Below are 20,760 nucleotides of genomic sequence, written 5' to 3'. Positions count from 1 at the left end.
GTCATGTGCTTTATTTTCCTGGTTGTTTTGTTCTTGAGTTTCAATAAATACTTCTGTTTAAATTGAAAAAACAAAGTTTTAGTGCATGGGTAATGTACGCATATTTGCAACATATTATGGGAGGCCTTAGTGCGCCCCGCAGTATGCCATTTTAAGCCGCAGAGCGCATACATTAATGCTTACTGCAGCTTAGTAAAAGGACCCCTTAAAATGTTGAGGTGCTCTCAAGATCTGCCTATATCATAGAAGCAGGCTGAGTCCTGCTCATGTCTGCCCAAAGAAAAAAGATAATAAATACAGAAATCCCTCTTTCTCCAGAAGAAAAGTAGGGAACTGTTAGTGTGTGATAAGGATGAGAGCACCGAGCTGTGAAACCAGAGATATGGCTTCCAATTTATTCACTGTGCATCGTTTAACAAGCTACCAAAATCTTGCTACTTCTTTCAACCTCAATTCTATTCTTACATTTGCTCTCCTAATCTACGTAGTTCCAATCCCAGTGATGCTGTCCAGCCATTTCCTGCTTTCTGGCTTTCAGCTCACTTGGAAGAAGATCTAAGATCTGGCAACTACCCAGGGAGTTTTCCCCTATTTCATATTAACTATAGAAGCAACAGTACTTAGCCAAAGCTCATATACCAGGAGCCCGGCAATCATTGGACCTACACCTGCCATAGAGTGGCTTTTACAACAATAAATACAAAGGCCTGCATATAAGCACATAAGCAATGCCTCTGCCGGGTCAGACCTGAGGTCCATCGTGCCCAGCAGTCCGCTCACGCGGCGGCCCAACAGGTCCAGAACCTGCGTAATAATCCTCTATCTATACCCCTCTATCCCCTTTTCCAACAGGAAATTGTCCAATCCTTTCTTAAACCCCAGTACCGTACTCTGCCCTATTACATCCTCTGGAAGCGCATTCCAGGTGTCCACCACCCGCTGAGTAAAGAAAAACTTCCTAGCATTTGTTTTGAATCTATCCCCTTCTAATTTTTCCGAATGCCCTCTTGTTCTTTTATGTTTTGAAAGTTTGAAGAATCTGTCTCTCTCCACTTTCTCTATGCCCTTCATGATCTTGTAGGTCTCTATCATGTCTCCTCTGAGTCTCCGCTTTTCCAGGGAGAAGAGCTCCAGCTTCTCCAATCTTTCAGTGTATGAAAGGTTTTCCATGCCCTTAGTCATTCGTGTCGCTCTCCTCTGGACCCTCTCAAGTATTGCCATATCCTTCTTAAGATGCGGTGACCAATACTGAACACAGTACTCCAGGTGTGGGCGCACCATTGCCCGATACAACGGCAGGATGACTTCTTTTGTTCTGGTCGTAATACCATTTTTAATAATACCCAACATTCTGTTCGCCTTCTTTGCGGCTGCTGCGCATTGCGCCGTTGACTTCATTGTTGTATCCACCAGTACACCCAAATCTCTTTCAAGGTTACTTCCCTCTAATACTAATCCCCCCATTTGGTAGCTGAACATCGGGTTCTTTCTCCCTATATGCATGACCTTGCATTTCCCTACATTGAATTTCATCTGCCATTTATTTGCCCACTCCTCCAGTTTGCTTAGGTCTCTTTGTAGGTCCTCACACTCTTCCGTAGTTCTGACCCTTCTACAGAGTTTAGTGTCATCCGCAAATTTTATAACTTCACATTTCGTCCCCGTTTCCAGGTCATTAATAAATACATTGAACAGCAGCGGTCCAAGTACAGACCCCTGCGGAACTCCACTCGTGACTTTTCTCCAGCCCGAGTAGTGACCCTTCACTCCAACCCTCTGTCTCCTGCCTGCCAACCAGTGTTTGACCCATCTGTGTACGTCCCCTTCCACCCCGTGGTTCCACAGCTTCCTAAGTAACCGCTCATGGGGTACCTTGTCAAAGGCCTTTTGGAAGTCAAGGTAGATGATGTCTACAGGTTCCCCTTTGTCCAAATGGCTGTTTACCCCCTCGAAGAAGTGCAGTAAGTTTGTTTGGCACGATCTTCCCTTGCAGAAGCCATGTTGGCTCGCTTTCATCAGCCCATTTTTTTCAATGTGCTCACAGATGCTGTCCTTTATCAGTGCTTCTACCATCTTGCCTGGAACCGATGTCAAACTTACCGGCCTATAGTTTCCCGGGTCTCCCCTTGACCCCTTTTTAAAGATAGGTGTAACATTTGCTATCTTCCAGTCCTCCGGTATCTCTCCAGTTTTCAAGGATAGGTTGCAAACACGTTGGAGTATTTCCGCTATCTCATTTCTTAGTTCTTTTAGTACCCTAGGGTGGATTCCGTCTGGGCCTGGTGATTTGTCGCTTTTCAATCTATCTATCTGTTGGAGGACATCCTCATGGCTCACCTCTATTGCCGACAGTTTTTCTTCTTGATCACCATGGAAGATCACGTCGGGTTCCGGTACATTGGATGTGTCCTCGCTTGTGAAGACTGACGAGAAGAATTTGTTTAACCTGTCAGCTACCTCTTTTTGCTCCTTTATCACTCCCTTTTTATCTCCATCATCCAACGGTCCTACTTCCTCCCTCGCCGGTTTCTTCCCCTTAACATATCTGAAGAATGATTTGAAGTTTTTTGCCTCCCTGGCCAGTCTCTCTTTGTATTCTCTTTTCGCTCTCCTAACCACTTGGTGACATTCTCTTTGGCCTTTCCTGTGTTCATCCCAGTTTTCCCCAGTCTGGTCCTTTTTCCATTTCCGGAATGATTTTTTTTTTTTGTCTCCTATCGCTTTCTTCACCTCATTGTTTATCCATGCGGGGTCTTTTGTTCGGTTTTTTTTGCACCCTTTTCTAAATATGGGGATGTACATATGTTGTGCTTCTTGCACTGTGCCCTTGAATAGAGACCAGGCTTGCTCTACAGTTTCTGTTTTCCTTGAGCTGTTTCTAAGTTTTTTTCTTACCATTGCTCTCATAGTATCATAGTTCCCTTTCTTGAAGTTGAGCGTTGTCACTGTGGTTCTTTTCCCTTTTGTTGTACTTACTCCTAATTTGTACTGGATCATGTTGTGATCACTGTTTCCTAGTGGTCCTACTACTTCCACTTCTTTTGCAGGTCCCCCTAATTCATTGAGGATTAGGTCAAGAGTGGCATCTCCTCTTGTTGGTTCCTTGACAAGCTGATCCATAAAGCAGTCCCTCACAGCCTCTAAGAATTCTGTTTCCCTCGCACAGTTTGAGTTTCCAATACTCCAGTTTATCCCGGGGTAGTTGAAATCTCCCATTACTGTCACATTCCTGTTGTTGCCTTCCCGCCTCAATTCTGCCGCCAGATCTTTGTTGTTTGCTTCCGTTTGTCCAGGTGGACGATAGTATAGACCCAATCTTATGTCAAGGCCACCTTTTCCTGGTAATTTGACCCATAATGACTCCAGTCCTTCCGCCTTTGGTTCTATATCCACTCCGGACGAGGGAATGGTGTCTTTTATGTATAGTGCTATTCCTCCACCCTTCTTGTTGGTCCTGTCTCTTCTATAGAGTTTGTACCCTGGCAGTACTACGTCCCATTGGTTATCCTCGTTCCACCATGTTTCCGTGATTCCAATGATGTCTAGGTTTTCTTTTATGGCTATGGCTTCTAATTCTCCCATTTTGGACTTTAGGCTCCTTGCATTAGCGTACAAGCAATTTAAGTCCTGGTCTTTTCTTTTCTCTGCTGGTTTTACATATGTTTTGCTCCCCATACCATCCCCTATTTGGGCTGCCGGTCCCTCATTTCTGTTCCCTTCTTCCTTATTTTTTGGTGTATCTTTTCTGTTCCTTTGTTCCTTATTTTTTGGTGTATCTTTTTCGTCTGCATCCTGATTTCCTGATCTCTCCTGTTCCTCTAATTTTATCTGATTGTCCTTTTTGTTGGTCAACAGCTTCTGCATGAAATATTGCTACTATTAATTATTTCTATTGACGCAAGCAGCGCTACACAGAGTCACAAAGAGTAAGAAATGTCAGTTATAACCCTACATACCTTACTGGGCAGACTGGATGAGCTATTTTGGCCTTTATGCTCTCTTTTAGCATATTACTCTGAGGATGCCCCAGGGGCTCTAGATTTTCCCCCTGTAGCAGCTCCTACCTAGAAACGGACTTGTCCCGGGACTGGAACTCACGCTGCAATAAAGTACCAATTAAAACAACAAAGAACATTTCTCCACTGAGCTTGGGCTGAACCTCCTTAAACCTGGATACAATACAAAGTAGAGATTAGTGGCCTTGGCATTAGCAGGGATCAAAACAGCTTCATGATTAGCTGGACTTGAAAGAAAAATGTTTGAAGCCAATGATGAAAGGAGCTAATCCATCATCCTGAGACACCAAAACACACACAGTGTCCTAGCGAGAGAGAAGGCCGACAAACTGGGAAAAGTCTATGTCCATTAAGTCGCAGGAGTCAATGAGTTCATATAGGCTGTTGTTGCTGCTGTTAGAGATCTGCAGACTGAGGCTCTCGCTGTTCAGAGACGAAGCACCTTCTCTCTGGATCAGATCATGCACCTGAGCACAGAATTGTGGTACAATCTGGAAAAGTACAAAAGAAGACAAGAGCAGTCAAGAAGAGGACTTTCTCGCTTTGAAATGAGGTGATGAGGATGCTTTGTTATGTACCTTCACCAGGATGAGCTTCCTCTCTATTCTCGCTCTCTGCTCAGAGAAGGACTGTCCAAAGCACAAGTAGAGGGTGTAATCGGGAGACTTTTGACGGCCAGCTTTATAATCCCTTAATTCTAAGGAAAGGGGAAAAAAAGAGTTAGCACAGACATGGCACCATCTGAATATCTCTTATAAAGCTAAACTCTTATCCCAGGAAATCTGCCACTTGTTCTTTCACGGCTTTTCCTTCTGAAGGTTCAAAGGGACCACAGAAGCTCATCTAGCCAATTCCATGACTCCAGGCAGGATCTGGAATAATGGTCCATTGCCATACTGGGACAGACCATCATGCCCACAAAAGAATAAAACAGATTTTATGATACTTTTCTCAGGAATAAGCAATATTCTACAAGTACACATAAAAATGATTTATGGACTTTTTCTTCCAGGAACTTGTCCATACCTTCTTTAAACCTTGTTATGCTAGAAGCTTTTGTCATGTTCTCCGGCAAGAAATTTATGCTGACTGAAGAAATAGTTTCTCCAATTTGTTTTAAATGTATTACTTAGTAGCTTTATTCTAGTCCTTGTATTTTTGGAAAAAGTAAACAAGTGTGTTTCAAGTTTTATTTAAATTTGATGAATCGCTTATTGCATACTAAGCGAGTAACAATAAAATATAGAATAAACTTATCATTAGTATACAGTGTTAATTTTGCAGCCCCTTGGTGTCTCTCCTTATATGTCTCCCTGAGAACTCTGTTCCTCAGATAAGTTGCTTGTATCTTGTGACCAGTCAGGCTCCGTGCCTGCTGTGTTCCCAGTGAAATCTGTTAGGAAAGGTGGGAGGTAGCCCAAAAAGGGGATTCCGCAGGCTAGACCACAGTCCCAGATAGAACAGTCTGATGATTTCTCAGACCCAGAATTGGAGGACAGTCACTCCATACCTTTTAGTAGTCTTAAAAATGTAGGTTTTAAACTTGGTCCTGTTTGTAGGAAGCCATGCAGTTTTCCTAGTGTCCACCGGGGGAGCCCTAGAGAGACACAGCTTAGCCAGGGCAGGGCATGGCTCCCCACAACAAAAGCCAGTAGATTTCACTAGGTTGTTGGAGAGGTTAGAGAGAAGAGACAGGTCTCCTCCTGAGGAGGAGGTTTCAGGCTCAGGCCAGGGTAATGCCTTAGACATGGAAGTGGAAGAAGCTGGGTCCACATCAGAGTTTGCAGCCCTAGTCCAAGGCAAGCCGGTGGAGCTGCAGGAGAAGCTGGCTACAGAGGAACCATTTACAAGTACCAAGCTAATGGATGTAAGTTTAGCTGCTAAGCAGTACTAAAGGCGGTGCTGGACTTTTGGAATGGTTGTGTTTTGGACACTCTTTTGAGGAAGACTGGCTACTGTTTATTTTTGCTGAGTTTTTTCTCTTTACAATTTACTGCCAGAACTGTGATATTTGTAGTGGCAGCATTAAGGACCCAGTTTTGAAAACCCCCAAGTGTTTGTTTGGACTTAGTGTGGGGGTTGGGCACTGGTTGGTACCTGCACAAGAAATTGAAAAGAAACTGTGTGTTTTGATTTTTACATTTTTCAGTCCAAGCTTGAAGGAAGCTGGGATTTGTTGTTTGAGGGAGAGGTTTGCCACTATCTGGGTGGGCATTTTTTGGAGCTGATTATTGAGCTTTACATAAGGCAATTCTCCCGGCCCCAGCAGTGCTTTAGTGGCAGCTGGAGGCTTCCATAATTTTTTTTTTTCTTTTGAATGTTTAAGAGCTTGGGACCGATACACTTAGGAGCTGAACTTACATGCATCCTGCCTTGGGCAGGCTAGGGAAGAGAACTTTACAGAATCCAGTGAAGGAACTGTTTATGCTAAAAGTGAAGTTTTTGGGTTTGAAAGGAAAAATCCTGAAAGTTGTGCTGGAATTTTCCCTATTGCTTTATTTTGTTGAACTTGAATTGATTGAGGTGCTTTGGCACATTCGGCCTTTTAAAACCATATTAAGAACTTTCTTGCAATCAGAATTTTGTGTTTAATTTTTACTTTATTTTGGTCCCTGCAGGGCTGACTCCTTGCTGAGTAGCGCCTAGATCAGTTTTTGCTGTGACCACCAGGGGCGCTGCTCTCTGGTTAGAGACCCTGGTGGTGGCTACAATCTGTACCCTTCTCCTCTACTGCCAATTCCAGACTTCATTCCTTTCATCTTGCTGCTTTGTATGCCTGGAATAGACTATCTGAATCATGCATCACGCCCCTTCCCTGTTCAAAAGTAGGCTGAAAATCTACCTATTCGAGATTGCCTTCAACTCATAACCCTATTCACCCCAGCCAGCAGTTTAACCATCCTCCACTAACTGTAACCCCTACCCTGACGTCCTGTTTGTCTGTCTTGAATGATTAGATTGTAAGTTCATTCAAGTAGGGACTATCTCCTTCGTGACTCTGTACATACACAACAGTGGTTTGAATTAGGTTTGAACAGGTAAATAGTTTATTAAAGTGAAGAATGATGGTACTCAACAGTTTGAATGCATTCATATTGTGACTATGCAGAAAGACTATTGTAACTCTGTACAATATTCTATTTAATGTATGTCTTTTAGTTTGTGATTTTATTCTGTATGGATTGCAAATTGATTTTTGGCTCGGTACTCGCAGGACTCTGAGTTTGGTGGAATCTGCTGAGATCCACTCGGGCTCCTGGTCTGATCATTCACCTGTTACTCTTGATCTAGTGGTAGAGGGGTCATTGGCGACTATCTGAGGCTCTTTTGATGGACCCTGATAATGTTACCCAGCTGGGAAGTCAGCTAAAATCCTGTTTGGATATTGATGACACTCCGGATGTGGTCCTCTCACTTTATGGGAAACCTTTAAGGTAGTTATGAGGGGTAATATTATTTTTTATCAATCTCACCTTAATCGAGTGAAGAACGGAGAGGAAACTAAACGTTTACAAATAGCGAATTGGGAACAGGAGGGAAAGCATTTGGGAAATTTGCAGCTCCATCATCCAGAGATTCATGAAGCTAAGTGAAAACTTTATGATTTCGAATTAGCTGAGATAACAGATAAGAATATTTTAGATTTAATGATCGAACTAGTTGTCTTCTGGCCCATAAATTGCACAAGAAATGGTAACAACAATATATTGGTGAGATTAGGGGTGCCTCGGGGGAAGTCTTTACGCATATTTCCCAGATCCAACAGGAATTTATTGGTTTTTATCAGGAGTTATATGTGCCAGAGACCTTACCAGATGAGGGCTCTATTCAGGAGTTTTTGGCTCGGTCACCTCTTCCTTGTATATCTAAAGCAGAGGCTAATGAGCTGTCTCATCCTATAACTCTACAGGAGGTGATGAAGACTATTAAAGACTAGTTTAATGCAAAGGCCCCAGGTATAGGAACCGGTTTTATTAGTGTTTTCCTAGGTGGATTGCGCCTTTATTGGTTAGGACTTATAACTCCTTTGCCTCACTCCTGGCGATTGGCAGCGGTTACGCTTATCCTGAAACCGGGGAAAGACCCTCAGCAGTGTGGGTCTTATGGACCCATTTCTTTGTTGGGAACCAATTACAAGATCTATACCAAGATTCTATTGGCCCAGTTACAAAAGGTTATTTCGGGTTTCATCATAGGGAGACGGGCTACTGATAATGTGCGGAGAACTCCCCTGTCTTAGCTACCTTGTGAATATCTTTGATTAAATCCTTGTCCATTTCTTTTGATTCCCTCCTTTCAGATTAACCCACAGTGCTTCTTTACCCTCTATATCTTGCAATTCTGTTACTTTCATACTTTACCTACCCTATCCCTCCTGAGTAGATTATAGCCAGGTATAACTACATCCCAATCATGGTTCTCTGTGAACCACGTCTTCGTGACTGCCACTAAATCCAATTCAGCTTCAGCTATTAGAGCTTCTAGATCTGGAATTTTGTTACCCATACTAGTATATAAGGCTTTCCAGTTACCACCCTTTTGTCTCATTTCAATAATGGTATTTGATGTCTTATATTCCTGAGAGTTATTAATTACCTCAGGACATTTTATTCTCATCTCCAGTAAATTTAGTTTAAAGCCCTCTTCTGTTACTGAAGACTCTCCGTCCCTTCTTGGATAGATGGATACCTGCTGAGCAGGTCTAGGAAAATCATTCCATGGAATAAGAATCCAAAATGTTGACATCTGTACCATCCACACAGCCAAGCGTTCAGCTCCATGATGCAAGTTTCTCTCATTTGTCCTTTACCTAAGACAGGAAGGGTCGACGAGAACACCACCTGTGCACCTATTTGCTTCAGCCTGTGTCCCAGGGCTATATATAAAGTCACTTTTGATAGGTTCAGTGGGATGCCTAGCAGTATCATTTGTACCAACATGGATAAGCAGCATAGGATAACTGCCTTTCGGCTTGATGAGTCTCAGCAAACATTATGTTACATCTTGAAGCTTTGAACCAGGCAGACAGTACACCTCTCTTGACATTATGTCTGGTTGGCAGATGGGTGCCTCTGTAGCTCTCAGAAGGGAAGCACCGACCACCACTATCTTTTGCCTCTAATTGGCTACTGCCCCAGCAGCTTTGAAATTTCTGAGCTCTGCTTTTTCCTGTTCTTCTACCTCTAGGGCTGCAAATTAGTTCTTCAGTTCAACAGAAGATGGAACAGTGAAGTTGACTTTGCAGGGTCTGGTGATTTTTGTCCAGCTGTCCTCTTTTAGATCTAGGAACTTTATCTCCTTGGCGTTATGTTTATCCAGTTAATATTGGGGTAATTGAAATCAGAAAACCAACAAAATCACAGTCCTTCATAGTTAGATTTCCTCTCAATCAAAACAGACATAATATTTCTTTCAAAAATACTAAACCTCAGTCAAAAATGCATAACCATGACAGTTACCTGTTCTGAGCTGTGCTTAGGAAAATGCTCCACCGAATACCAAATATTTTAATAAATCTTGATATTTCCCTATTGTAGAGTAAAGCAAAACACTATAATGGAAATGAGATTATCCACCTCTGTGTTACATTAAATCACTTTTCAAATTTCTCAATGGCAAAGAGGCTACCAAAACTGTTGCTGATTCCCTGATGCAGCTTGGGTGAAAAAGGGGCCCCTGACATTTCTATTTTCTATGCTTTGTAAAATGACTTCACATTCCTCATTTTTTGTAATAGTTGGTTGCTGCTGAGTTCCCATCAATCTACCAAGCTAGTAATTTCCCAGGTTATATTTATACATTTTGGACTCTTTCCTAGTACCTTTTTGAAGTTCATCTTTCTGATCTATGACCATTGTCTTCTAAGGTGAATGCAACTCCTCCCAACTAATATCATCCACAAATTTAAGAAGCAATATTAGCTCTAATGCTCACAGGAAGTCTATGAGCATTGGAGCTTTTACTGCTACAGCCAGCAATAAAAAAAGCCCAATGCGGCTTCATAAAAAGGGGGTGGGGTAATAAGTGTAGTCTCTATGCCAGTGCCCCGCAAACTTTGTCAAGTTGTGGCACACTAAATGTAGCAGCATCCCGGAAGTGCACAACTTTGATTCGATGACATCGCGCGCATGTGTGGTCTCATCACGTCAACTTCTGTGCATACGCAAAGGCCCTCCACACAGGCCCTGAGCTGCCAGTCAGTTGGTGCTGGCACCTCTCTTTCTCCTCACCATCTCGCGAACACCTGAAATTTCAAGAGGCACACTAAAGCGCCATGGCACACAGCTAGCGATACACTGCTCTGTCATCAAGTAGCACACACTGTAAAACTGGAAGATTAGCTTGACTCTTGCTGTCATCTAATATCAACTGGGACTGATTCCTGCATTTTCATATACTGTATTTTTCGCTCTATAAGACACTTTTTCTTCCCCAAAAAAGTTGGGTGGAAATAAGGGTGCGTTTTATGGAGCAAATACATAAACCCCCTTCCCCCCTTACTACTACTACTACTATTTATTATTTCTATAGTGCTGAAAGGCATATGAGCGGAGATCATAGGGGGGGAGCATAGGGGAAAATGAGTAAGGAGAGATAGCGGGGGGCTTCAGAGCGAATGCACTTGTAGGTCAGCAAGAGGAGTTTAAACTGTATTTGGACATGGACGGGGAGACAATGAAATGACTTGAGGAGAGGGGTAATATGAGAATAGCGGCTCTCACAGAATATGAGTTGTGCAGCAGCATTTTGAATGGATTGAAGAGGTGTGAGACAGGCGCACAGGAGGCCCGAGAGAAGTACATTGCAATAGTCTAAGCGCGAGGTGATGAGGTGGACAAGGGTTTTGGTCGTGTGTTCAGAGAGAAGAGGACTGATTTTGGTAATGTTATAGAGGAGGAAGCGACAGGATTTGGCGGTCTGTTGATTGTGAGCAGAGAAGGAGAGAGAGGAGTCAAAGATCATCCCAAAGTTGCAAGCCAACGAGACAGGGAAGAGGATAGTGTTATCCACAGAGAAAACAGCGAGATGGGGGAGGTGGGTTTGGTGGGAAAGATAAGGAGTTCAGTTTCAGCCATATTCAGTTTGAGATGGCGGCGAGACATCCAAGCAGCAATGTCAGACAGGCAGGCTAAAATTCGGGCATGAACTCCCACAGAGATATCCGGTGTGGAGAGGAGTCATCAGCATAGAGGTGATATTGAAAACCATGAGAGATCAGCATACCAAGAGAGAGGGTATATAGGGAAAAGAGGAGAGGGCCCAGGACAGAGCTTTGAAGGTACGACGAGAGATAGGAAGAAAACCAGGAGAGAGCAGAACCCTGGATTCCCAGCGAAGACGTGTCGAGAAGGAGGCGGTGATCAACAGTGTCAAATGCAGCAGACAGATTGAGAAGAATGAGGATAGAGTAGAGTCCATTGGATTTGGCTAGGAATAGGTCATTAGAGACTTTAGCAAGGGCAGTTTCCGTAGAGTGGAGAGGGCAAAATCCCGATTGAAGCAGGTCAAGGATATTGTGAGTCCAGGCAACGGCGGTGAACAGCAAGTTCGAGTAGTTTAGCTAGGAAGGGGAGGAGGGAGATAGTGCGGTAGTTGAAAGGGGACATAGGATCTAGCGAGGGCTTTTGAAGGAGGGGGGTAACTACAGCATGTTTGAAGACATTGGGAACCGTAGCAGTGAAGAGCGAAAGGTTGAAGATGTGACAGATGGGATGGATCACAGCGAGAGTGATGGATCCGAGTAGGCAGAAAGGAATCGGATCAGAGGAACAGGTGGTGGGTTTGGAGGAGGAGAGAATGTGAGCAGTTTCCTCTTCTGTAACTTCAGGAAAGGAAGAAAGTGTCATAATAACATAATGCAAGAATTGCCACTGCTGGGTCAGACCAGTGGTCCATTGTGCCCAGCAGTCTGCTCCTGCGGCGGCCCCTAGGTCAAAGACAAGTGCCCTAACTGAGACCAGCCCTACCTGCGTAACTTCCAGTTCAGTAGGAACTTGTCTAACTTTGTCTTGAATCCCTGGTGGGTGTTTTCCCCTATAACAGCCTCCGGAAGAGCGTTCCAGTTTTCCACGACTCTCTGGGTGAAGAAGAACTTCCTTACGTTTGTAAGAAATCTATCCCCTTTTAACTTTAGAGAGTGCCCTCTCGTTCTCCCGACCTTGGAGAAAGTGAACGGGAGTGATTCCTGGGGATTGGAGGAGAGCGGATGTGGTCCCTAATCATAAAAGTGGTCACAGGGATGAAGCAGGAAACTACAGGCCGGTGAGCCTCACTTAAGTTGTTGGAAAAATAATGGAAGTGTTGCTGAAAGAAAGGATAGTGTACTTCCTTGAATCTAATGGGTTACAGGATCCGAGGCAACATGGCTTTACAAAAGGTAAATCGTGCCAAACGAACCTGATTGAATTTTTTGATTGGGTGACCAGAGAGCTGGATCAAGGACATATGCTAGATGTAATTTACTTGGATTTCAGCAAAGCCTTTGATACAGTTCCTCATAGGAGGCTGTTGAACAAACTTGAAGGGCTGAAGTTAAGACCCAAAGTGGTGAACTGGGTCAGAAACTGGCTGTCGGACAGACGCCAGAGGGTGGTAGTTAATGGAAGTCGCTCGAAGGAAGGAAAGGTGACTAGTGGAGTCCCTCAGGGTTCGGTGCTGGGGCCAATCCTGTGGCTCAATGGCTAAAGCACTGTGACTCAATGTAGAGATTGTGGGTTTGAATCCTGCTTAGTCAGAGGCTATGTGGGATCAGAGCTGGTAAGTAGGTGGTTTGAAGAGGGTTTGTCAGAAACTAGGTGGGAACAGAGCAGGAGGTTGGATAGAGTAGTGAGGTGGGGGATAGGTGAGTAGGAGAGGCTGGGAGGAGGAGGAGGAATAGGCAGGGCCAGGTATACTGCATGGAAACTAATAACCTTATTCTTCAGGTATATCAGTGACAGAAGTAAAAACTCAGGGGGAATAGTACGTCTAAGGAAACCAGACGGAGACTATGTGGAAAAGGACTCAGAAAAAGCCCAACTGTTAAATGAATACTTCTGCTCTGTCTTCACCCGAGAAGCGCCAGGGCATGGACCTCAGCTACAGACAAGGGCTGACTCAATAGACCCATTTAGCGATTTCAAATTCACGCCCAACAGTGTATACGAGGAGCTGTCAAAGCTCAAGGTTTACAAGGCAATGGGACCGGACAACCTGCACCCCAGGGTGCTCAGGGAGTTAAGTGATGTCTTGGCGGAGCTGCTGTCAGCGCTCTTCAACCTCTCCCTTAGTTCAGGTAGGGTCCCGTTGGACTGGAAGAAGGCTAACGTCATTCCACTCCACAAGAAAGGCTCCAAGACAGAAACGGCAAACTACAGACCAGTGAGTCTCACATCAATAGTGAGCAAACTAATGGAAACTCTCATCATAGAAACATAGAAACATAGAAAGATGACGGCAGAAAAGGGCCACAGCCCATCAAGTCTGCCCATTCTACTGACCCACCCCATTAAGTCTGAGTGCTGATGACTTAGTTCCTTAGCTCGACCCTCGTAGGGATCCCACGTGGATATCCCATCTATTCTTAAAGTCGAGCACGCTGGCGGCCTTGATCACCTGCCTCGGAAGTTTGTTCCAATGATCCACCACCCTTTCCGTGAAGAAGTACTTCCTGGTGTCACCACTAAATGTCCCTCCTCTGAGTTTAAGCGGGTGCCCCCTTGTGACCGAGGGTCCCATGGGAAAGAATATGTCGTTTTCCATCTCGACACGACCTGTGACGTATTTAAATGTCTCAATCATGTCACCCCTTTCCCTGCGCTCCTCTAGAGTATAGAGCTGCAATTTGCCCAGTCTTTCTTCGTATGAGAGACCCTTGAGTCCGGAGACCATTCTAGTGGCCATCCGCTGGACCGACTCGGCTCGAAGCACATCTTTACGGTAATGCGGTCTCCAGAATTGCACACAGTATTCCAGATGAGGTCTCACCATGGATCTGTAAAGTGGCATGATGACTTCAGGTTTGCGGCTGACGAAGCTTCTCTTGATACATCCCATCATTTGCCTTGCCTTGGATGAGGCCTTCTCTACTTGTTTGGCAGCCTTCATGTCTGCACTGATGATAACTCCCAAGTCCCGTTCTTCTGAAGTCCTAGCTAGTGCTTCTCCATTCAAGGTGTATGTTCTGCATGGATTTCTACTGCCAAGATGCATGACCTTACACTTCTTAGCGTTGAAGCCCAGCTGCCATGTCGAGGACCAGTTTTCCAACGTGATCAGATCTTGCGTCATACTATCCTTGAGATTGCTTTCACTTACTATATTACACAGTTTGGCGTCGTCAGCGAACAGTGTTACTTTACCCTGAAGCCCCCGGGTCAAGTCCCCTATGAATATGTTGAAAAGGGATGGTCCCAGGACTGATCCCTGCGGCACTCCGCTAGTCACCTCCGATGTCTCAGAGAGGGTGCCGTTGACCACCACTCTCTGAAGTCTTCCACTCAGCCAATCATTGACCCATGCAGTTAGTTTCTCACCCAACCCCATCGATCTCATCTTGTTTAATAATCTGCGGTGCGGGACACTGTCAAAAGCTTTACTGAAATCCAAGTACACTATGTCTAGAGACTCTCCCGAGTCTAGCTTTCCTGTCACCTCTGTTGGTCAAACACCAATTAGATACGATCCTGAATGAAGAGAACCTACGGGATCCCCGTCAACATGGATTTACTAAGGGGAGATCCTGCCAATCCAACCTGATCAGCTTCTTTGACTGGGTGACCTGGAAGTTAGATGTTGGAGAGTCCCTGGACATCGTATACCTGGACTTTAGCAAGGCTTTCGATAGCGTACCTCATCGCAGGTTGCTAAGCAAGATGAGTTCCATAGGATTGGGCGACACATTGACGAAGTGGGTTGGGAACTGGCTTGGAGGTAGGGTTCAAAGGGTGATGGTGAACGGCACCCCCTCTGCAATGGCAGAGGTGATCAGCGGGGTGCCCCAGGGCTCTGTCTTGGGCCCGATACTATTCAATATCTTTATAAGGGACTTGGCAGAAGGTCTCCGAGGTAAGATAACATTATTTGCCGATGACGCCAAACTAAGCAATATAGTGGGCAAAAGTACAATAGAAAAAAATTCAATGCCCGACAATATGATGCATGATCTACTCTTACTAGAAACCTGGTCTAAGACATGGCAGCTCAGCTTCAATGCCAAAAAATGCAAAGTTATGCACCTGGGTACCCAAAATTCATGCAGGACTTATATCCTTAATGGTGAGATCCTAGCAAGAACGGTAGCAGAACGGGACTTAGGGGTGATCGTCAGTGAGGATATGAAGGCTGCCAATCAAGTGGAGCAAGCTTCTTCCAAGGCAAGACAAATCATAGGTTGCATACGCAGGGGTTTTGTCAGCCGTAAGCCTGAAGTCATTATGCCTCTGTATAGATCCATGGTGAGACCCCACCTGGAATACTGTGTGCAATTCTGGAGGCCGCTTTACCGTAAGGATGTGCTGAGGCTGGAGTCGGTCCAGAAAATGGCCACCCGGATGGTCTCAGGACTGAAGGATTTCCCGTACGAAGAACGGTTAGATAAATTACAACTATACTCGCTCGAGGAGCGCAGAGAGAGGGGAGACATGATCGAGACGTTCAAGTATCTCACAGGCCGCATCGATGCAGAGGAGGATATCTTCTTTTTCAAGGGTCCCATGGCAACAAGAGGACATCCGTGGAAAATCAGAGGCGGGAAACTGCATGGAAATTCTTTTTCACCGAAAGGGTGGTTGATCGCTGGAATGGTCTTCCACTTCAGGTGATTGAGGCCAGCAGCGTGCCTGATTTTAAGGCCAAATGGGATCGACACGTGGGATCTATTCGCAAAGTAAAGGCAGGGGAGGGTCATTAGGGTGGGCAGACTGGATGGGCCGTGGCCCTTATCTGCCGTCAATTTCTATGTTTCTATGTTAATATGTTTGTGAGTGACATTGCTGAAGGGTTAGAAGGAAAAGTATGCCTTTTTGCAGATGATACCAAAATTTGTAACAGAGTAGACACCGAAGAGGGAGTGGAAAATATGAAAAAGGATCTGCAAAAGTTAGAGGAATGGTCTAATGCCTGGCAACTAAAATTCAATGCAAAGAAATGCAGAGTAATGCATTTGGGGATTAATAATAGGAAGGAACCGTATATGCTGGGAGGAGAGAAGCTGATATGCACGGACGGGGAGAGGGACCTTGGGGTTATAGTGTCCGAAGATCTAAAGGCGAAAAAACAGTGTGACAAGGCAGTGGCTGCTGCCAGAAGGATGCTGGGCTGTTTAAAGAGAGGCGTAGTCAGTAGAAGGAAGAAGGTGTTGATGCCCCTGTACAGGTCATTGGTGAGGCCCCACTTGGAGTATTGTGTTCAGTTTTGGAGACCGTATCTGGTGAAAGACGTAAGAAGACTTGAGGCGGTCCAGAGGAGGGCGACGAAAATGATAGGAGGCCAGAAGACGTATGAGGAGAGACTGGAAGCCCTGAATATGTATACCCTAGAGGAAAGGAGAGACAGGGGAGATATGATTCAGACGTTCAAATACTTGAAGGGTATTAACGTAGAACAAAATCTTTTCCAGAGAAAGGAAAATGGTAAAACCAGAGGATATAATTTGAGGTTGAGGGGTGGTAGATTCAGGGGCAATGTTAGGAAATTCTACTTTACGGAGAGGGTAGTGGATGCCTGGAATGCGCTCCCGAGAGAGGTGGTGGAGAGTAAAACTGTGACTGAATTCAAAGAAGCGTGGGATGAACACAGAAGATTTAGAATCAGAAAATAATATTAAATATTGCACAGTCTGTGTCTGTGTATGGCCATTTGGTGGAGGATGGGCAGGGGAGGGCTTCAATGGCTGGGAGGGTGTAGATGGGCTGGAGTAAGTCTTAACAGAGATTTCTGCAGTTGGAACCCAAGCACAGAAATAGCTAAGAAGAAAAAATTAAAAAAAAAAAAAAAATTTAAATTGAATCAGGTTGGACAGACTGGATGGACCATTCGGGTCTTTATCTGCCGTCATCTACTATGTTACTATGTTATCTACTAAGTCTATTTCCTTCAGTATCTTGAATGTTTCGATCATATCCCCTCTGTCTCCTCTTTTCAAGGGAGGAGAGGCCCAGTTTCTCTAATCTCTTGCTGTACGGCAACTCCTCCAGCCCCTTAGCTATTTTAGTCGCTCTTCTCTGGACCCTTTCGAGTAGTACCGTGTCCTTCTTCATGTACGGCGACCAGTGCTGGACGCAGTATTCCAGGTGAGGGCATACCATGGCCCAGTACAGCAGCATGATAAACCTCCGATCTGTTAGTGATCCCCCTTCTTAATCATTCCTAGCAAACTATTCGCCCTTTTTGCCGCTGCCATGCATTGCGCGGATGGCTTCATCGACCTGTCGACCAGCACTCCCAAGTCCCTTTCCGGGGGGGGGGGGGGTGTCTCTCCAAGTAATGCCCTGGACATCCCGTATTCGTGTATAAGATTTTTGTTACTCAAATGCATCACCTTACTCTTATCCACGTTGAACTTCATTTGCCATGTCGCGGCCCTTTTCTCAAGCATGTTTATCTTACATTGCAGATCTTTGCAATCCTCTTGCGTCTTCACTACTCTGAATAACTTAGTATCGTCTGCAAATTTAATTACATCGCTCGTCGTACCAATTTCCAGATCGTTTATAAATATGTTGAAGAGCACAGGTCCAAGCACCGAACCCTGCGACACTCCACTGGTGACGCTTTTCCAGTCTGAGAATTGTCCATTTACCCGCACTCTCTGTTTCCTATCCGCCAGCCAGTTTTTAATCAACTTGAGTATTTCACCCTCGATTCCATGGCTCGCAATTTTTTAAAGTAGTCGTTCATGCGGAACCTTGTCGAACACCTTCTGAAAATCCAGATATACAATGTCGACCGGGTCGCCTTTTTCTATCTGCCTGTTTACTCCCTCTAAGAAGTGCAGCAAGTTCGTCAAGCAAGATCTTCCTTTGTTGAAGCTGTGCTGGCTGATCCTCATCAGATCGTGTCTGTCAAGGTGCTCAATAATGCGGTCCTTTATTAGCGCCTCTACCATCTTTCCCGGTACCGAGGTCAGGCTCATCGATCTGTAGTTTCCCGGATCACACCTCGAACCTTTCTTGAAGATCAGCATAACATTTGCCACTTTCCAGTCTTCCGGAATCCTTCCTGATTTGATTGACAGATTGACTGTTAGTTGAAGCAGTTCAGCTATAGCCCCTTTCAATTCCTTGATTACCCTCAGATGGATGCCATCCGGTCCCGGGGATTTATCATTTTTAAGCCTATCATTCTGCTTGTATACCTCTTCTAGACTTACCATCAACCCCGTAAGGGTTGTTGAAGGGAGGTCGACAGAGCAGACAGATGGAAGGGGTGGCGGGGGGAGACAACATTGTTGAGAATTCAAGATAGATGTTGTGAATCTTGTCGCAGAAGAACTCTGCCATTGTCTGGGGGGACAGCAAAGAGGGGATGGGAGGCGGGGGCACTTTAGGTAGAGAGTTAAGCGTGGCAAAGAGACGGCGGTCCAGCGCTGTAGGGGAGGAGCTTTCAGCCTCCTGCCCTTCCCTCCGGCTGACTCCTGAGCGGCAGCAGCAGAGTCGGAGCAGCACAGAGGGCAGGTGCAAACTTTTCACTTCCTGCCTTGTTTCGCGCTGCTCCATGAAGGAAGGAGGAAAAGCCACCATTTTATATAGTCGTCCCACTACCGCAAGTGCTCACTCTTCTTGCCGTGCTGCTGATCAGCTTCACTCTCCACCCAGCCCATGAGGTGAGCAACTGGGGATGAAACAGCTGAACTTGAGACAGTAGCAAAGAAGCTCTGTGTCTCTAAGGCAAGGAGCCAGATCTTCCCCTTACATACACACGCACAGCACCAAACTCCCATCCGCCCACCAATTAACTAATAAAGAGCAGCCCTAGCTGACCCGGAACTGAGAGAGGGGGAGGGGCAGGTCCCGGCCAAGCTTTCATTCATTAGTGCTGTCCTGATTTTTACTTTTTTAAAGATAATTGTGACAAAATAGGCTTAACCTCCTATAGCTATGCAGACGATATCACCATTCTCCGTCCTTTTGATCAGACAACGTCCACCACAACAGACATACTACACAGAACTCTAGAAACAGTGGCAAGATAGATGAAAGACCTCAAACTAAAACTGAACCCAGACAAAACAAAATTCATACTTATTGGAAAAAAAATAAAATCCCAACCATAACAAACCTAGTAATAAACTCAATCACATACCCCATTCAATCCACTTTAAAACTTCTGGGAATGACGATAGACATATGCTGCACCATGCAACCACAAATCAACAAAATAATACAGAAATCATTTGCGGTCATGAGAAACCTAAGGCAAGTTTGAAAATTCTTTGACAGAAAACAATTCCAGCTCATGGTCCAGTCCCTAGTCCTAGGTCTCCTTGACTACTGCAACATCCTATATCTCCCCCGCTCCGCAACAATGATAAAACAACTATAAACAGTACAAAACACAGCCTGAGACTAATCTATTCACTAAGAAAACATGACCACATCACTGAGGCATACCTCGACTCACACTGACTCCCAATTCAAGCAAGAATACTATTTAAATTCTACTGTCTATTATTTAAATCCATAAATGGTGACAGCTCAGCCTACTTGAACAACCGCCTAATCCAAACTACCACAACCAGACACAGGAGAACCCAGACACCATTCACATACCCTCCAATCAGAGACATCAAATGGAAAAATCTGTACGATGGCCTACTAGCCACACAGGCAGCAAAACTAGACCACCAACTCTCCAATCTACTAATCGTGACCCCAGACTACAAAACTTTCAGAAAAGAAATAAAAACCCTGCTATTCAAAAAATCCATGAAGACTACTAACACCGTATTAAACATTTAAATCGTCTGAAGCAACCCGCTCTACTCTGTAACACCTCTTGACATGTCCAGAAATCCTCTTCTGTAATCCGCCTTGAACCGCAAGGTAATGCCGGAATAAAAATCACTAATGTAATGTAATATTATTATTATTTTGGAAGATTCATTTTCCTCCAACTGTGTTTGTGCCTTTCTGAAATTCATTCTCGGCGGGGGCATCCTTCACCGCCATTAGAGACTGCAAGCAAACTTTCTCGTGCCCGTTTCATTTTGATTTCCTTTCAACAAGTAGACCTTTTTTTTTTTTTTTAGTCTGTTTAGAAACCCGTATGTTAAAATAAAATTTAAGAGGGCAGGGTGGTCGTGTGTTTGTTTTATTTTTTTGGAGTGGAACTGGGGAGAGTTACAGGTCAGGTCCTCACTTGGAGACATGTTCAATGGAAGTACCATATGTTACCAGCTGCTGGTGCTGCCCCTGGACAGGTTGGTGCCCCAGCATGTCCTCAGCCACAGAGGAGCCATCAGCTTCAACTCTAGCTCGGTGTTCTTTGGCTGCCCCAATCCTAGGCTGCTACCCCAGAGACGTGGAACAATTTCTTGTGACAGCTCTGATCAAACCGCATTGTACATTGGTTTGTTAGGTAAGCATGGCATTTAAATAATAAGATATTTCAATGTTCTTTCCTATAGTTATTAATGAAAGAAAAGAATTTGAAAGTGTTGACACTTTAATTTGTTATTGCTAATTTTTGGCTAAGCAAAATGCTTTTATTTTTCTGTAGGGTAATGCAAATATTTTGTTTAAAAGGGTTGCAGGGCTGTGTGTTC

The 20,760-nt window shown here is 44.7% G+C and overlaps 1 protein-coding gene across 3 annotated transcripts in view; it reads right to left on the bottom strand.

Moving 5' to 3' along the window:
• Window positions 1-3,534: 3,534 nt before the first annotated feature.
• The window catches only part of IRF7 (interferon regulatory factor 7), a 55,954-nt gene continuing 38,728 nt past the window's right edge, over window positions 3,535-20,760 (bottom strand). For all 3 annotated transcript variants that reach the window (XM_033928107.1, XM_033928108.1, XM_033928109.1), the window contains 2 exons: window positions 4,595-4,713; window positions 3,535-4,507 (listed from right to left, as the gene is read on the bottom strand). In XM_033928107.1, the coding sequence (XP_033783998.1) occupies window positions 4,322-4,507; window positions 4,595-4,713 (305 nt within the window). In that variant the 3' untranslated portion in view covers window positions 3,535-4,321. The remainder of the gene's footprint in view (window positions 4,508-4,594; window positions 4,714-20,760) is intronic.

This window comes from Geotrypetes seraphini, chromosome 19 (assembly GCF_902459505.1).
Source record: "Geotrypetes seraphini chromosome 19, aGeoSer1.1, whole genome shotgun sequence".
Taxonomy (NCBI): Eukaryota; Metazoa; Chordata; class Amphibia; order Gymnophiona; family Dermophiidae; genus Geotrypetes; species Geotrypetes seraphini.
The sequence above is the reverse complement of the archived record's forward strand: the minus strand, read 5'-3'. Positions and strand labels throughout refer to the sequence as shown.